At 55.6% G+C, this 17,648-nt stretch overlaps 2 protein-coding genes across 4 annotated transcripts in view; one reads left to right on the top strand and one right to left on the bottom strand.

The window, feature by feature from the left end:
- Positions 1 to 458: 458 nt before the first annotated feature.
- Positions 459 to 5,793, bottom strand: RDH8 (retinol dehydrogenase 8; the record flags this gene model as incomplete). The annotated part of the gene is made up of 6 exons (XM_079116656.1): positions 459 to 674; positions 757 to 940; positions 1,132 to 1,225; positions 2,054 to 2,233; positions 2,814 to 2,969; positions 5,691 to 5,793. 6 exons carry the CDS (start codon positions 5,791 to 5,793, stop codon positions 459 to 461), a joined length of 933 nt encoding a protein of 310 aa, XP_078972782.1.
- A 1,630-nt stretch (positions 5,794 to 7,423) lies between these two features.
- The window catches only part of COL5A3 (collagen type V alpha 3 chain), a 36,601-nt gene continuing 26,376 nt past the window's right edge, over positions 7,424 to 17,648 (top strand). Inside the window, exons 1-13 of one of the 3 annotated variants that reach the window (XM_079114497.1) lie at positions 7,424 to 7,692; positions 11,439 to 11,597; positions 11,682 to 11,871; positions 11,942 to 12,098; positions 12,719 to 12,823; positions 13,151 to 13,309; positions 14,945 to 15,058; positions 15,170 to 15,316; positions 16,361 to 16,408; positions 16,479 to 16,520; positions 16,795 to 16,857; positions 17,301 to 17,375; positions 17,469 to 17,552. In XM_079114497.1, the coding sequence (XP_078970623.1) occupies positions 7,605 to 7,692; positions 11,439 to 11,597; positions 11,682 to 11,871; positions 11,942 to 12,098; positions 12,719 to 12,823; positions 13,151 to 13,309; positions 14,945 to 15,058; positions 15,170 to 15,316; positions 16,361 to 16,408; positions 16,479 to 16,520; positions 16,795 to 16,857; positions 17,301 to 17,375; positions 17,469 to 17,552 (1,431 nt within the window). In that variant the 5' untranslated portion in view covers positions 7,424 to 7,604. Of the gene's footprint in view, positions 7,693 to 10,834; positions 10,942 to 11,435; positions 11,598 to 11,681; positions 11,872 to 11,941; positions 12,099 to 12,718; positions 12,824 to 13,150; positions 13,310 to 14,944; positions 15,059 to 15,169; positions 15,317 to 16,360; positions 16,409 to 16,478; positions 16,521 to 16,794; positions 16,858 to 17,300; positions 17,376 to 17,468; positions 17,553 to 17,648 lie in introns of those variants that run through there. The other 2 variants (XM_079114496.1, XM_079114498.1) reach the window with 2 other exon arrangements.

The raw sequence follows: 17,648 nt of genomic DNA, 5'->3' as shown, positions 1-17,648 counted from the left end.
CATTTTGCTAATGGTGTATGTGAGCAGGAAAGTTGAGACCACGCCTTCCCTCGGTTCTGAGTGTGTGGGGGATGGGGGCGGAGGTTCTGATCATCCCTGTGTTCCCGGGTTCGGGATCATGAAGTCCTAAGGTTGAATGAAGCAGAGGCTGTCTTGCTCTTCAAGGTCCATGACAATGCCCCTTCCTCCAGGAGGGCGACACCCTCTCCCCGTGTGGGCAGCCCGGGTCCCAGGTCTCTTTCGCTGCCCCAGCCCTGACTACGGCAGAGGACTGAGGACTGGAGCCCCTTTCTGGGATTTCAGCAATGCCCAGGCATAGAGCGATGCAGGCGGTTTGCTGAATGAATTTATGAATGGAATGAACGAGTGAGCGAGAGTCTGCGCCGCCCCAGAACTGGGTGTGGCCTCGGAGCCCTGGCAGCTCTGTTCAGGGGCGGGCAGGCCCAGCAAGTCTCTGCTCATCGAGGCCACACCCGGGCTGGGAGGCAGCCGCAGGCCAGGCAACGGAGGCCAAGGTGGAGCAGGCGTGGCCAGCGGAAGAGGAGGCTGTGGGCAGTTCGCACGTACAGGCTGCCCGAGGGGTCCAGGGCTTTGAGCGCGGGCAGCGGGAGGTAGCGGACGTTGGTTTGTTTACGCAGAGGTGGCCGGGTCGAGCCGATGACCTTGGCAATGGCCTGCGGGATGGACCCCTGAGCTCTGGGGCCTCGAGAGCCCCCCACACCCCTGCGTACCTGGCCTGTTCTCTGGGTCACTCACCTGGGCCACATCCTTTGGGCTCTGTCCCACTGAGCGGAAGAGCTCCCTGGAGCCGGGGAGGTAGAAGTCCCTGAAGTAGGCCAGGGTTTCGGGGTCGGTGCCCGGGAACTCGGCGGCGGAAACCTGAGCCATGAGCTTCCCCTCGAAGTCAGTGACCACAGGGCCGGGCTCCACCAGGGAGATGCTGGCACAGGAGCAGGGCAGTGGGCCTGGTGCCCCGCCCCACTCCTCCATCCCCCAGCCCCTGGCCTCCTCTGCACCGATTTCCGATCATTGCTCTCCCCTCTCCCTACCTCCCCACCCCACCGCTGTCCCTCCCTTTCCTCTGCCTCCCCTCCACTGCCCGTGCTCCTGGCTGCCCCAGCGCAGGCTCACAAGATGTTGAACTGAAGCAGCTGGATAGCCAGACTCTCGAAGAATCCCTCCAGGGCAAACTTGGAAGCTGAATAGACATCATTGAACATGACACCTGAGAGGATTGAAGGGGGCCTCATGTGTGAGGGGCTTCGTGGGTCCCAGAGTAATGGGGTCTTTGGGACACAGAACAAAGAGGATCTGGGGATCAAAACGAGGAGGAAATGGGGCCGATGTGTTGGGTTGGGACATATTGGGCCAGATCAGGGTGGTCTTAGGGTGCCAGGTGCCATCTCTTCTGGTTCCCCCTCATCCCAGGAAACTCCTGTTTCCTTCTACCCCATGTACCCCTGGGACATGTAGGCATGGGATTCTGTATACCCATGGGAGCAGGTGCCATTCATTAGGGCCCTTGACAGTGCTTCTCTATGGCAGGGTGCCAGTAGAGTGGACTCCTTAGAGGCTGCTGGGGAGGGGACAGACCCAGGAGTGTGAATGGCAAGTAAGTGTCCTCCAGAGTAGGCCATTGCAGACATCGCTAATCAATTACTGCTCTATTTTCTGCTGAGCCTCGGAGTCCTAGATCCAGCTATCTCCAGGGTCTGGTGGGCTGTGTTTGGCACTGAGGAGCCTCAGGAACAGGAGTTCTGGTGGTCCTTTTGGGTTTGGGGGGATGGTTGGAAGAGTGTTTTGGAGATGCCCAGAGTGGAGCCGATTCTGGGATGCAGACGGCTGTTGACGGCATGTATACCATCACTGCCTATTTTTACACCATGGCAGACATGTTAATCTATCTTAGAACTTTTTCTTTCTGAGCTTCGGAATCTTTCTCCACACAGCTCTCCAGGCTCATCTGGAATGAGCTGAAACCTATTTGCCATCCTTTCAGCTGGGAAGGGTCAGATGCTGGAGGACTACGTAAGGGTTGGTTTCCGGGGCTCACCCTGCAGACCCATGACACTGCTGACCACCACGATATGGCCTTTTCGCCTCTTCTTCATTCCTGGAAGTACAGCTTTGACCAGACGGATGGCCCCGAAAAAGTTGGTGTCAAAGACGTTCTGCATGGAATCCATGCTGAGCCCCTCCAGGGGCCCCACCAGGCCCACTCCGGCATTATTCACTGAGGAGAGGCATGTGGAGCGTTACATGGGACTTCCGCCAGCTCCTTTAGTGTCACTGAGGACACTCTTCAGATCACCCTTTTAGCCCCACTCCAAACTCCGCGAAGATGTTTAAGCAGTTTAGCATTTGTTATAGGGGACCTTAGCCCAGGGTGGGAGGAGGGGCCACAAGGAACTGCATGCCTGTAATGCATGAGAAATTCAGCTCTGACCCCAAATTGCTGCAAAACAGCTACACCCACCCTCCCAAGAAGGCCGCTTAGGGATTATGAGTTGTTGCTTCATCATGTTTCCTTCCCCAAGTGACTCATCTAAGTAATTTTTCCAACCACATATGGGTTTCTCCATATGTGATAATGTCTATCCATTAAATCCACTCCACCCCCAGCTCTCAGATCATTTCTTGCATCCCTAATGAACTAATTGGTAGTCCCGGTTCTGGGCCAATTGGTCTACCCTTTTGTGGAGGATGGGAGCTTGTTGGTAAGGTCAGAGGGCTAAGACTCAGACCTTGCTGAGATGAGGGTTTCTAATTAGATCATGGAGCAGTGAATGGCCCTGGGGGCTGCAAAGTCTCACCCAGCACGTCCACTTCTTGGATGCAGTCGAGACACTGGGCCACTGACTCATCATTGCACACATCCAGCTGGGCCACAGTGAGGGTCTTTCCCAGAGCCTCCCCAGCAGCTGCCTCCAGCATCTCCTTCTTTCTCAGGTCCCTCATGGTAGCCACCACTGGGGGAAGAGAACAGAGTTGGCACAGGCAACTGGCTCCATTCCTTGGATATTTCTGTTGTCTTGTACGAGCAGTTCCAGAGGATGGAGACCTATAGGCTTGCACACCTGGGTTTATCACACATCCAGCAGAGGCACGCTTGTGCACATGTGTCGACACGCAACCACATCCATCTATCCTACAAAAATTTGTTGAGCATGTACTACTCACTATGCTTATTCTAGGTGCTTAGACTATCGTGTGAAATAAGACAAGGTCCTGCCAGGCATGGTGGCACATGCCTGTAATCCCAGCTACTTGGAAGGCTGAGGCAGGAGGATGGCAAGTTCAAGGCCAGCCTGGGCACCTCAGCAAGATCCTGTCTAAAAATAAAAAAAATTAAAAGGGTTGGGATGTGATTTAGTGATGGAGAAACCTGGGGTTCAATCCCCAGTAGCTCCTCTCCCGCAAAAGATAAGATTCCTTCCTTTGAGAAGTCCATAATCTAATGAGTAAGACAATAGAAACATAACTATAAACTAGATTGCCATGAGAAAAAATTCATGCACACCTAAAGCCAGCACACATGCTTTGCACACTCAAGTAGGAATAACCACATTTGCAGCATCAATGTAACAAATTCCAGTTCATCCAGCATTTACTGCATTGTGCTAAGCACTGTCTCCAACTTGCAAGGACTCTACAAACTATTTCACTAACTCGTTTTCCCCAAAATGGTTGCAATATCTCCCTTTGCACAAACTCTCCTCCAATCTTGCCACTCCTCCATCAAAACATGAAATCATGTACCCCAGTGGGAGCATGTGTGTTGAGCATGGGCAAGGCCCTGAGGTTGATCCCCAGCTTTAGGCACACATGTATGCAGATATGCATGTGTGTACATAGACCTTGAATCAAATTCCTTTCCTCTCCCATTGAACCCCTCCTCAGTACTGGGGCTGGAGCCCAGGGCCACATGCATGCTACCATTGAGCTCCTACCTTCCTGTTGAATTGTGTGACCAGTTGGAAACCAATGGAAGTGACACAGTGTAGTTTCTGAAGTCTGATCCAAGAAGGTCTTGCAGTTTCTGCCTCACTTGCCTTTGGCCATCATGGAACAGCCCAGTTTTCCTGAGGCTACCATGCCAAGAGGAAACCCAAGCAAGCTGAGGAAGAAAGACTACGCGGAGAATTCCTAAGGTTACAGGAAGGGAGTGAGCTGCCTTCCCAGCCCCACGTGTTCAAGTCTCCACTCTGCTAGCTGTGACCTTTGACTCTGAGCCTGAATCACCCTGCTGAGCCCTTCCTGAATTCATGACCTATGTCAGCTGTAGATGGAAAATCAAAAGAGTGTAGTTGTTTTACAACATACATTTTGGGATGATTCATATTTTAGCAATAGTAACTAGAATAGGTAGGTAAGGTTATTATCCCCATTATATAGATCAACAAATTGAGACTTGGCAAGGTGGAGTTATTTGCCTGTCTCACCCCTAGCAAGAGTTAGAACTGAGATTTGAACCTGAGTTTGTAGTAAACCCGTGCCTATCTTGAGCATGGCCTCACCATATGCAGTACGCATACATGTTTGCATACCCCTCCGTGCATGTATCCACAGCCACACATGTAGCTCCTCGGGGGCATTGATTTGTGTATGTTAGTCTGTATGATTCACAAGGCTGATGTAGCTGAATGGGGTTACTGGCATCTGCACGCAGTTGAGTGACAAATGTGGTCCCAGCTTCTGGCTGTCTGAGTTCAAATCCCTGCCTTTGACCCTGAGCAAGGACCTTTGGTAGTCTGTACCTCTGTCTCATTCCTAAAATAAGGCAAAAGATAGTAAGTGGCCTGTTCACCAGGGGTGATGTGAGGAGTAAGTGACATATTAGATGCACTTAAATGACTCTCGGGACATAATAAGAGTTCAATAAACATTACCCGTTAGCCATTTTATATGCCCATCTGCCAACCTACAGTTACACAAGTTCTTCTCTGCACACTGGCCTTTGGGCTGACACTCAATGCTGTGTGCCTCTAAAACAGAGGGCAGAGGGCTGGAGAAGCAGCCTGGCCAACTGGGGCATTGCACTTACGCCAGCAGCCTGTGCTTAAGTAACTGCCCTTGCCTAATTACACTCCAGCCTGTTCCAGGTCAGAGGTTCCTAGGGTTGGGGTGCAGGTTGCAGCAATTTACTCCAGACCTGCGGGAAGGCAAGTACCTGGAACTAGAGGGCTCCCGTTAAGTCTCCAAGGTCAAGAGCACATAAGAGGCTTATCCTGAAGTAGTAATCTGGGGGGTAGGCAGAGTCAGCGAGGCAATTATCCATCCTCAGGAATGCCCAGACAAACCTCTCAGCGAAGTCTTCCCAGGCAGCCCTTCTGTTACACCGCTCACTCGCCCCAGGCTTGCTCCTGCCTGGCTCTGTCCTGCTCCTCGGCACTTATGAGGACCAGACATACTGCAATTTCTTTTTATGTTTGTCTGTCTTCCCTCCCCTCCCACAGGACACCACTACCCCAGCTGAGATTTTCGTCTCTCGTTCACAGCTGTTTCTAGCACCCAGAAGAGTGCTTGACACACGGCGGATAGGCAAGAGATATTTGTTGGGCCAGAGGATGATCTGGAGGGAGAGTAGGGAAGCTGGAAGGGATGAGATGGCGGAGACGGCGTGGGGTTCCAGGGTCTTAAGAAGCCGTGCCCACCCCTGCTGTCTCCCAGGCCCGCCTCGGGCCCCTTACCCTGGTAACGCTGTCTGGGGTCCTGAGCCAACTGCACAGCAAGCTCCAGGCCAATTCCTGATGAACAGCCTGAAATCAGCACAGTTCTGGGCGCGGAGGCCATATCGACCCCTCCCTGGACACTTGACTCCAGACAGAGCTGACTGCCCCCACCCTTCGCTCCCTCCTAAGCTCCTTCTACGTGATCCCTTGCAGAGCAAAGGGGCCCTGGGAGACCGCGATTGTGGCCGGCACAACTCTGAACAGGTGGCTGGAGAAAATCCTTCAACTCTTCACAGTTCATTTCCTTTATTTGTCAAAAATTTCTTTTCAGGGGCTGGGGGTATAGCTCAGGGGTAAAGCATTAGCTTAGCATGTATGAGGCCCTGGGTGGTTCCAGCACAACGAACAAACAACAAACAAACAAACCATGAAAATGATTTTCCGTACCTGCTACACTCATAACTGTTCTTTGTGATTTTTATTTTTATTATGAGTGTAAACTATTCAGGGCCAGGGAGAGTTTTAGTGAGCATAGGGGAACTAGTGGGGGCATTCTTCTCTTACTCTCTCTACTCTGGAGGAAGAATCTCTGGTGAAGGGAGAAAGGGTAAGGATATGAGTGTGGTCCTGGAAGGGTGCCTTCAGAGAAGAATACAAGCAAGACTACAAGAAGAACTTCCTAACAAGGCAGGGAAGGGCAGGAACTTTGTAAGAGCCTTTTAGTTGGAGAAGTCTCAGCCTGGATGTCCCTGGGAAGGGAGAGGGTTGCTTGGGGAGAGTCCCTCTCCCTGCCCCATCGCAGGGTGCTCCATCTCTTACTCAGGCCAGATGGGGCCCCACCCCCTCCTCTCCAGGGACACAGAGACTCTTTGTCTGGGGAGGCCGAGTCTGGGAGAGAGGCGTTTCCTGCATCTCCCATGAGGGGGGCATTTCAGGGCTCAGGAGACGCCCCTTTGGTTCCTTTCTGGAGGAAGTTCCTCACATCCTGCGTGTCTGCACTTGTCCAGTTGCATGGGATCACTCCCTGGCCCCCAGGGCCTCTTCACCTGGGGGATGCCGGTGGGAGGAGGGAGGCTCCCCTTCACCCCAGGAGTGGTAGGCATCCCTCCCCCCCTCTTCAGCAATGTCCTGCTTTGGGTAGGACCAGACTACCCCATTGGATGGGGACACACATGAGGGTTTAGGACGGGGCTGGGTGAGGCAGAGGAGGGCTAGGCATGGACTAAGAATTTGGGGGAAGGTGAGAATTTTGTTTTGGGATCTTTGCTGGGACTTTAAGATAGTATCAAGACACCCGATTCTGGGATTTGGATGGAGAGATGAAGGTTTAGGGTAAGACTGGGAACCCGATTTTGGGACCTGGGTGAGGTATGAGGGAGGACAAGGACTTCTTACTGAGGGTCCTGAAGGCAAGGCCTTAGGTGGAGCTGCGACCTCCTTTGTGGGGGCTAAGGGACTAGGGAGCCTGGTGGGCCAGAAAGAACTTGGTACAGAGCTGTACTTCTGCTAATGCCGGGGCCTGGATGCAGGCCACACGCTGGAGTGAAATTAAGGGCTCCTTTGAGGGGCCTGGTGGGAAGAAAGGACCCTGGATTCTAGTGCTGGGTGGGAGTGACCCTTCTCCGCTGTGCGCTGTGCGGTAGGACAAGAACAGCCCAGCTCCTGGTCCAGGGCTCCACCCCCACTGAGCCAATCCGCGCTCAGTGAAAACTTTCCCAACTTCCCCCTCCAGCTGTCAGTCCTCCCCCCGCCTGCGAGCCCCGCCTGGCCCGGCGCTGGAGCTCAGGGCGCGGCCAGGGCGGGGTCTCGGGCAGTCTCCTGCGGATCCCGACTGCAGCCGACCTCCGCGAGTGACTGCGCCGAGCCTGTGGAGTCGCCGCACCCCGCAGCCGCCCCGTCCGGTTCCCAGCCTTGCGCACGGGCCGGGCTGGGATGGAGAACCGCTGGGGCCTGGGCCAGCCGCGGGCGGGCCTCTCCCTGCTTCTGGCCGCGCTGCTGCTTCTGCCCAGGACGCAGGCCGGTGAGCTGTAAGGGAGGGCATAGCACATGGGTGCTGGACCCAGAGAGACCCCAAAGACTGGGCAGAGTAGGGAATGGGGCAGGGGAGTGTACGTTGCATGTGGACACGGTGAGGTGTGGGACGCAAGTGTCCTACTCTGGCTGATTCGTGGGTGTGACAACTGGAGGGGGGGGGTGCCCTGGGAGGCGTGTGACTGTCTCCTGCCTGGTGGATAAAAATGAATGCAATTTGTAGGTGTGTGTGTGTATTCGTGTAGCAAAGTGTGTGCAGCGATTTGAGATGAGACTGTGTGTGGCTTAGATGTGGAGGTTGATGTTGATTGTACGACTGTGGGTGAGAGGGTGGTCCCCCAGAGGGTGCGTACTGCCAGATATAGTGCCAGTGTATGTCTGGGGTTGACTTTGGGAGTGACTGTGTGTTTGCTACAGGTGAGATCGTGTGTCTCTGGGTGACCCTGTGAGGGCTGTAGTTGTGCTTTGGGGGTGTAAGTCATTGCCCATGAGAACGTGAGCGGTCCATTCTGAGGTTGATGGTGAGTAGGGCTGAGTGTGGGAGGGGGCTATTCGAGGCTCCACAGGTCCCTTTACGCTTCCCCAAATGGCTTCACCTCGCTCTTCTTCCTTTGCCCCAGATTGGCGCGGCTTCCCTTTCTGCCCATCCTCTCGCCCCCTCCCCCACCCCTCGCTCCCTAGAGCCAACATCAGCACCATGGACAGGGCCTCCGGGAGGGCTGCTGAGGGGCGAGGCGGGGCGGGGCGCAGGGCGGGGCGGGGCGGGGCGGAGTGCGGGCCCGGGTAGGAGTGGAAGTGGTTCCCCACCCCAGCTGCGAGAGCCTGGGGTGTTTTTTCCGAGGAATTTCTCTGGGGCCCCCCAGGGGTCCCGGGGGCCGCGGGACTGGTGAGTCAGCGCTGACGCACGCCCAGCTGCGCGCATCTGGCTGAGCGCCCTACCGCGCCCCGCCGGGTTAGGGGTGGGGGGCGCCCCAGGGGTGGGGGGACGCCGTGGCTCCTGAAGCGGTGGATGTTCAGGGGTTCCTGATCTGGGGGACTCCAGGCTAGACCCTCCCGGAAATCCCTCCCTAAGGTGAATTCAGCCCCCGACATACACACGCCACACTTGCTCACTTTCCTTTGAGTCCAGGGAGGTGCCTGCCCATGTGGGTCATCCTGCGTTGGCCTATGCCCCATTCCCACGCTCACACATCCACACGGTCATGCAATCTCAGGCATCCACTCAGAATATAAGCCCCAGGAGACACCAGGAATGGGAAACACCGTGGCCACACCCAGGCAACCGGTCAACCACCCCGACACATGGTCACAGCCTTGGCGGCTCTCCTACGTTCGAATTCGCACACTTGCTTCCCCTGGCATCCATACAAACATGGCCCACATTTACAACCAGACAGCCACTCGCTGACTTGGTCACATTCTCCCACGAACCACTGGTAGAAGAACCACAACCCCATCCGACATCTGAGCTATGATGATCACACACCAGCTTGCACCATCTGCAGGATGGCAAGCTCACGCACGGACATGTGGCTGGGTTTCAATCCCCCCATCGCAGGCTTATATTTGACCCCTCAGCAAAGGATGTGCCCGCCATTCTTTTATCCACTCAGTGTGCCACCCACACTGGCACCATCTCCTGCGAGTACTTTTTAAATTTTTGTGCACACACCTGAGGGGGTCCCAACCATGTCCCAGCCTAGTGCCTGCCTGCCTCCCTCTGTAGCCTAGACCCCACCCAGCATCCCCCTGAGGGCCTGCACAGGGGAGAGGGTTGTGTGTGGAGGGGGGTAAGCGTGGGCCGGTCACTGACAGACCCCCACCTCCTGGCCCTGCAGGCAGGACTCAATGCCTCTTGTGTGTCTCTTTGTCATGAAGCCAACCATGGAAAGAAAGGGCAGTCAGTTTCCGAAAGGTCATTACAGAAGGGACACAAGATTGAAGCAGTAATCTTTTCAGTTAGATGCCGGGAAGAACTTTTGAAATGTGAATGAGCAGTTGCTGAGGGGAGACCCTCCTCTCACTGCATGAAGCCTGGGGTCTGGGGCAGTGGAGAGTCTCAGGGTAGAGTGAAGTGGTGCACGTCCGTCCTCCCTGGGCCCCAGGCCCGAGAAGGGGCAACCGAGATTGTCCCGTGGAGGAGTGACCCTTGTGGTTAGCAGAGCCTGGGAGCCCAGATCACAGCCCCAGGGGGCTGTAGCTCAAATGCCTCTTAATGATAACCCAGCCACAAAACAAGCAATTAGAGGTGGGGGTTGTGGGGGCAGGTTGGTGGGGGGGGGGGAGAGAGAGAGAGAGAGAAAGGAAGGAAGGGAGATCTATATGCAGAACTATGGAGATAAAAAAGCAGAGTTAGAGACACGCAGAGAGATAGAGATGGAAAGAACCAAATCACCAAGGTGCAGAGAGAGCAAGCAAGATGGGTTAGTTGGTTCATGGTGGGATGCAGAGACTTGGAAGATGGGCTCAGAAAGTGGGACAGAGAGAAGGAAGGAGCCTGGAGGAGAGAGAAAGAGGAGTCTGGCCAGGAGGGAACAGGGACTGAGATGAGGCTGTGGAGTTTGGAGAATGAGGCTTCTACCCAGGAGGAGCTGGGATGAGGGTCTTCATCCAAGCCCCTATCTCCCCCATGTCTGGCCCCCAACCCAAGTTTCCAGTGGTGAGGTCAACAGAGCCACCCCCAGGGGTGAGGTCATGGCAGACTCAGCAGAATTTAGCTCCTGCCAAGAGGCTGGGTCAGGGGGTTAGTGGGACAGTCTGCAGAGGGTGGGGGGATGGGATTGGGCAGGGGCTTTGGACCCAGGGGAAGCCCCCACCCACCCCTGCCCAAGCCATGTGGTTTCATTTAACACTGGTCGGGCTGCCCCGGGTGGGGCTGGGAGGATGGCCGGGATTAGGATAGGGTTGGGCCAGACTGCTCTGTTCCTTTGCTGGGACAAAAGCGGGAGAGGGTTAGAGGGGGGAGGTTATCAGAGACAGGTGATCAGAAGGAGGAGGTCAAAGAGTGATACAGCTGGGAGGTCGCAGGTGAGATGGAGGAAACTGGGAAAGGCAGAGGAAAGGGGTCAGGGGCCAATCAGAAGGGGGAATGGGAGAGAAGCCAGAGGAAGGAGGTCAGAGTGGGGATCCAGAAATAGAGGTCAGCAGGAATGGGCAGAGAAGAGTAGTCAGAGGAAGGAGACTCACAGTGGAAGGAGGTCATGGGCGATGGTGAGGAGAAGGTCAGAAAGAAGTCAAGGTAGGTGATGGTCAGAGGGAGGAGGTCATGAGGGATGGTGGTCAAAGGGAGATGTTCAGAGCAATTGGGGGCCAAGGAGGAGGTCAGGGGGAGGAGGCAGGGGCAGAACGTGCATGGGAGCCCCTCCTTTCCTTGGGTTCCCCTGGCGAGGGGGCTCCAGGCATGGGAAGCCGTCCCAGGGAGCTGGTGCGGGGGAGTGGAGCGAAGGGGACAGTTTGGCTCTGGGGCTCAGGCCAGGAAGCTTTGATTCATCCCAGAACTAGGTCAGCTTTTTTTCTCACCAAAAACCAAGGGGGAAAAAAACCCAGGAGTCAACAGACTGCTGCAGGCGGAACATCTGTGTGGTGGTGGCGGGGGTGCTGGTCCCAGGCCGGCTTCTTCTTCCTGAGCCATAAACACACTTGGGGGGAGGAGGGGGCCCCCACACTTAAGCCCCTATCATGGAGTCCTGGGTTTGTTCTCACTGCCTCTCCACACCCTGCTTCTCTCTGCAGCAGATCCCGTGGATGTGCTGAAGGTTCTGGGCATGCGTGGGGGCCAGACTGGGGTTTCCCAGGGGCCTGGCTTCTGCCCCCAGAGGGCTTCAGAGGGTGACCAGGCATTCAGAGTGGGCAAGGCCAGCAAACTCAGCATCCCCACATGGGAACTATTTCCAGGTGAGTCCGAGCTCCTGGGGGTCCTCCTGGGGGACCGTGGACCCTCTCAAGCTCCTGAGCTGCCCACTCCTTCTGCCCATTCAGATGGACGCTTTCCTGTGAACTTCTCCATGCTGATGACTCTGCGGGCCCAGCCAGCCAATCAGTCTGTCCTTCTATCTATTTATGATGAGAGAGGTGCCCGGCAGCTGGGTCTGGCACTGGGGCCAGCTCTGGTCCTCCTAGGTGACTCCTTCAGCCCCCTGCCCCAGCAGGTCAACCTCATGGACGGCAGGTGAGTGTGGGGGCAGTGTCCAAGGAAGGATGAGGTGAGAAGCACCTGCACTGAGACCCTTCCCTTACAGATGGCACCGTGTGGCAGTCAGCGTAGATGGTGACACAGTGACCCTGGTGGCTGACTGTGAATCTCAGCCCCCTGTGTTGGGCCAGAAGCCTCGAAACCTCAGCACAGCTGGACTCACTGTGCTGGGGACCCAGGACATCAGGGAGGAGACTTTTGAGGTAGAGGGTTCAGTGCTAAGGGAAGCCGAGGCAGAGGGTGGGAAGTTTGGTTTATGGACTGAATCCAGAGAAGGAATTGGAGAAGGAAATGCCCAGCCTCGCCCCAGTCCAGGGGGTGGGAGAAGAGAGTGTGGGTGTGCGCCATCCCTGCCCTGTGCGACTGAAGCTCAGAGCCACAAGACCACGGGTCGCGCTACTGCTGCGTACTTGGTCTGTTGTGGGAGCGTTCATGGTGATGTGTGATCCAAGACAGGGCTGGTGACTGTGCCATGTGTGACCGGGAGGTGTGTTACCTCCACGAGGCCAGGGACCTCATCTACCTCACTGGTCTTGTGCCCTTCCTGGAAGGGCGCCTGGCACAGGGTAGTTGCTTACCGCGTGCCTGAGTCAAGGGACCCAAGCACCTTCATGGGGCAGTGGTGGGTGTGGCTTGTGATGTGGCACTGAGAGGGCCTTTCCTTCTCAGAGTTGCAAGGGTTTGCTGTCATGGGGCTGCTCTCCTTGTGCTGAGGGTCTCTGGCAGGGAAAGCACCAAGACTGCTTGCCAGGAGGTGGGGGGCTGTGCCAAGGAATGGGATGAGTCAGCCTGCGTCCCCTCTCCCCACTCCACCCTCTCCCAGGGAGACATCCAGGAGCTGCTGATAAGCCCAGACCCGCAAGCTGCCTTCCGGGCCTGTGAGCAGTACCTGCCTGGCTGTGACAACCTGGACCCCGTGACCACAGGGGTGAGTGAGGGGCTATGCTTCTCCTGATCTAAGGTCACAGTCTGAGTCATCCCTGGCTCCAGGTCTCAGAGGGAGTGAATTTGGAAGCCCCCCAAAATGGGACTGAACAATCTCTGATACCAAGCAAAAAGCGGAGTGACCCCCTGACTTCAAACAGATCCCAGGCACGAATGGCCTTGACTGCAGGTCACATAACTGAGTGACCTTGATTGCAGGTCACGAGTTGAGTGGGAACTAACGGGTCATGTGCCAGCATGGCCCTAGGTGACCAGAGTAATAGCATCTCCACTGGGGAACACTTTGGACCTGACAGGACCCTCTCTGCAGGCCCCCCAGGGTGAGACCCTTCCAGAGACCCTTCCTCCTCGGCGCAAGGGCAAGGGGAAAGGGAAGAAGAAAGGGCGAGGTCGCAAGGGGAAGGGCAGGAAGAAGAAGAACAAGGAGTCGTTGACCCCGAGTCCACCTGCTGTCTCCCTGGAGAACCAGGTGAGGGGCCCACACCTTGTCACTTCTGGTCTCCACGGCCCGTCTTCTGGCCTCTGTTTCTCTGGCCCCTCATCCATGGTTTGGAATCCAGCCTCGCATCCTGAGCTCCCACTTCTCTTAACTGACTGCCGGCTGATGACCGTCTGGGGTCGGTCAGGGAGTTGACCCTGTCTTATGAGCTTTTCCAGGTCTGCTCCCCCACCTCCAGTCCTGGGGCCCTGGAGGGAGCTGGCTCCCCCAGATGACTACCTGACTGTTAGGGGGTTCTTGATGAGGAATACTGTTTAGGGGAGTCATTAGCTGTGGTGAATGATGATGGGTTCATTGGATAGTATGTCATTTTGGGGGGTGGGGGTTCACTGATAGGGGTCATTGGTGAAAGTTATTCCCTGGGGCAGTTTCTAATTGGGGTACTACTTGACTTCCCTGATGGGGACTGCTGCTTGGGAAGGTCACTGAATGAGGTCAATATTTGAGATAATCCTAGTTGGGGGTTGGTAGGAAGTCTTTAATGGAAGCAATTGGTGTTTTTGGTGTCTCTTGTTTAAGGCTAATGGTTAGGGGTCATTAGTTTGGGATTTTTTGGGGGTCACTAGAATGAATAGTGGAGTCACCCATTGGGGTCATATTTGGAGGAGTGATTTTTAGGGGATCATGAATGGGACCATTAGTTTGGAAGTCCCTGATGGGTTATAGTTAGGAAGTCATTGATGGGTCATTATTAGTGGAATCAGTGTTTAGGGTCCTGGTTGGGGAGCATTTGTTGTGCTCACTTGTGGACATTTGTTGTTGGAGGATCACTGGTTGGAGGAATAATTGATTAAAGATCACTGGAAGGGCTTTTAGGTAGGGGAGTCACTAATTAGTGCTTATTGTTGGGAGATGTCCCTGGTTGGGGGTCTTTGGGAAGGTCACTGGGTGGAAGAGTACCTGGTTGGGACCATTGATGGCAATCACTGTGGGGGGTCACTTATGGGTCACTGACTGTAGGAGTAATTGGGGTCCATTGCTGTGGGTCATTAACGGGTAGGTCACTGAGTAGGGGGTCCTTGGCACAGGTCATTGTTTGGGGTCTTTGGTTAAAGGGTCACTGGCTGCATCACATCTCAGTCCCAGATCTTTCTGGCCCATAACAGGGGCATCATGAATAGTATGCCCCTTCCAGCCACATCCTCAGCCCCAGCCCCTCACCTGGGCCCCTACCACCCTCTTCGGCTGCCTTGACCCAGTTCTTCCGCAGCTGTTTAGGCCAGAAGGAGCTGACAGTTTGTGGCCTGGCTGGCTGACTGCTGAGTTCTGCCTTGGGAGAGGACATGTGGGATAGGCTTCCGGGAGTCTGGCCCTGAGTCTTGGACCTTGACCTTGACCACTAAGCTCTGGAGCCAGCCTGGTTCTGCCTTCCAGGCCTCTGAACCTGGTCAGCCCGGCTCCTCCTCTTTGCAGGGTGGCTCCCCCTGCTGGCCACCCTGGTCCAGACACTTTGCCTCCACTGGCTTCCATGTTTTTGGGAATCCTTCTTTGTCCCACTTCCGGGACTGGGAGCTCCCTAGGGTCAAGGCTTGGTTCCTCCTTCGCTTCCCTTTTGTCTCAATCGACCTGACCCCAGACCTGATACTTCCTCCATGCCTGCTCCAGACCTCCACTGATGTCCCCAAGATTAAGACAGCAGTTCCAACTCTGCCTCCAACTCCCTCACCTTTGGTCGTCACCACCACTGTAGCTGTTGGCGGCAATGTCACCATCCTGGAGGTCAGTGGGAAGCGGATGGTGCAGGGAGGGTCAGACCCTGCCTGGGGTAGAGGTGGCAGCGGCAGACCATAAGGGGCCAGGGGCAAACTTTGACTGTCCCAACGTCCTCAGGGTGCCCTGGACCCTGAAGGTGGAACCCCGCTGAAGACTCCGGAGCTCGAAGTAGGGAGGGAGGAAGAAGAAGGAAGTAGCCCCACTATGGGTCCCAAATTCCGGGCAGCAGAACAGCCTTCGCAGGCTGAGTTCCAGATCTTTCCTGTGAGTCTGGGGCTGTGGGAGGGCTGGTTAGGAGCAGGGGAAGGGACTCCTATCTGGAGCCACATGGGGCCACATTCTTTCTGTTGATCGTTTATCTTGCTTTGAAGGCCTTTGCACGACCCCAGTATAGCTGATAAATATTGAGTGCCTACAGTGTGACAGGGACTGTGTTAACAGATGACTCTGCCGGTGGGGTGAAGGATTTGGCTTTTAGACTAAGCAGGATAAGAAACCCCTTGAAAGGGAACATCTGACTTGGAGGTCTCGAAACAACCTCTGCCTGCTCAATGGCATATGGACAGTAGAGGGAGCCAGAGAGGCAGAAGAAAACATGGTCTAGGCAAGCGAGGAGCCAGATTCGGGATATGCTCCATTTTGGTCTTGCTGCTGGAGGTGGAGAAAGGTAGATGCTTGATGGGACTGTTGAATAAGATGTGTGCTCTAGCTTTCCGGCAGAGGGCCAGGCGGAAAGTCAAGGATGTCAGTCTTCATGTCTTGAATCGGCAACATGTGTGACATCCCAAAGGAGATGTTCAAAGGGGGATGGCTAGAAGATTCTGGAGTTTAGGGGAGACCCTCTAGACGGGAGAGACAGACTCGGGATGCCTTAGCCGAGAGACGGTGTCTTTAACCAAGACGTTGGATGAAATTACCTAAGAAAAGAATGCAGAAGAAGCCCGGGGCTGGGCTTCTAGCCTTGGTGTTGGGCCGAGGAAGGGCAGAGTGGTAACGAACTCTGAGCCTCGCCCTGCGCCAGGTGCTGTTTTTACTGGCTCCTCTTTACGTGGGATAGATGCAGCTGTCGTTCACCCACTGACCTTACAGGTGACCCAGCGACCTGTAACTGGCCATAGTGGCTGAGTCAGTTTCCAGTGTCACTTTGTAAGGGGCAGATCCAGGTTGGGACACCCAGGAGTTGGTGCCCTCGTTGATGCAGCTTTGTCAGGTTGAGGGGGGAGACTGAGCTTCTCCTCATCTGCTCTGTGGGTGGTTTGGGGGCCTGGGAGTGGGCTCACCTCTTTTTTCTTTCCTCCCCCTCTCCAGGGCGCTGGAGAGAAGGGTGCGAAAGGAGAACCTGCAGTGGTAGAGCAGGTGAGGACTCGGGCGGGAAGGGGCTGCGGGGGCCTGCTGGAACAGGGGTCACACACCTCTCTCTCTCCAGGGACAACAGTTTGAGGGACCTCCAGGAGCCCCGGGACCCCGGGTGAGTAGGCTGCACTGTCTTCCTGCTATCTTTGCCGTGGGGAGTTGGGGTGTCGCGTCGTCTGATCGTGTGGTGGCCGTGGACATTGCAGGCACAATGGATGAGTCAAAACAAGGGTTGGGACACCGAACTGGGGTTTGGTGTGGATCAAATGTAGAATAGGGGGAGCAGGAATGGCTAGGGGCAGGGAGGGCGGCCTGGGGTCAGGGCTGAGGAGGGTTGGATTCAGCTCAGCTTTGCATTTCCTGTGACTCTGTTTCTCTGTCTCCAACAGGGGGTGGTTGGCCCATCAGGCCCTCCCGGCCCCCCAGGATTCCCTGGGGACCGTGGCCCACCGGTGAGACTCTCCCGGGGGTGGGTCTCTCTACGGCAGGGTAGCTTCCAGGTTGGAAGCCTGGGGGATTGAATGTGGGCCTCAGGGGCTGGGCCTGGAGACACCACCTGGGGTTGGCACCAACCCTTCTGCTGATCTCTCTCTCCCCATCTGTAGTAAAAACGGCCCCTCTTCTGTCTCTGGGGCCTGCCCTGCTCTTCTCCCTGGGCCTCTGTTTCTGCATGTCTTTTGTCTCTGTCTCTCCCCCTCTATCCCCCTCTGCCCCTGCCTCCACCATTCTCTGTCTTTCTCCCTGTCTCTCCCTGCCTCTCTGTCCCCACCCCTCTGCCCCTGTCCTTCTGTATCTTCTCTTTGTGTCTCCTGTCTCCATCTCTCTCCCCTCCATCTCCATCTCTCATCCCTGTCTCTTCCAGCCTCCATTCCATTTCCCTTGTCCCCTCTCTTAGGGCCCTGCTGGCCTCCCAGGAATTCCTGGCATCGATGGGATCCGGGGTCCGCCGGGCACTGTAATCATGATGCCGGTAAGGAGCTAGGGAGACACAGCCTTGGGGACTAGAGCCCTGACCAGGAGAAGGCCTCTCCTTGGAACTTCCCTCACCATGATTTCTCCTTAGTTCCAGTTTGCAAGCAGCTCCCTCAAAGGACCCCCAGTCTCTTTCCAGCAGGCCCAGGCTCAGGCGGTATTGCAACAGGCTCAGGTGAGTGGGATGGGGGTGTTAACGTGAGAGATACAGAAATGAGGGATAATGAAGGACAGGCCAGTAGATACTGCTTTCTGAGTTGCATGTTTGGTT

This window comes from Sciurus vulgaris, assembly GCF_902686455.1.
Source record: "Sciurus vulgaris genome assembly, chromosome: 16".
Taxonomy (NCBI): Eukaryota; Metazoa; Chordata; class Mammalia; order Rodentia; family Sciuridae; genus Sciurus; species Sciurus vulgaris.
Note: the sequence above shows the minus strand (reverse complement) of the source record. Positions and strands in the feature narration are given on the sequence as shown.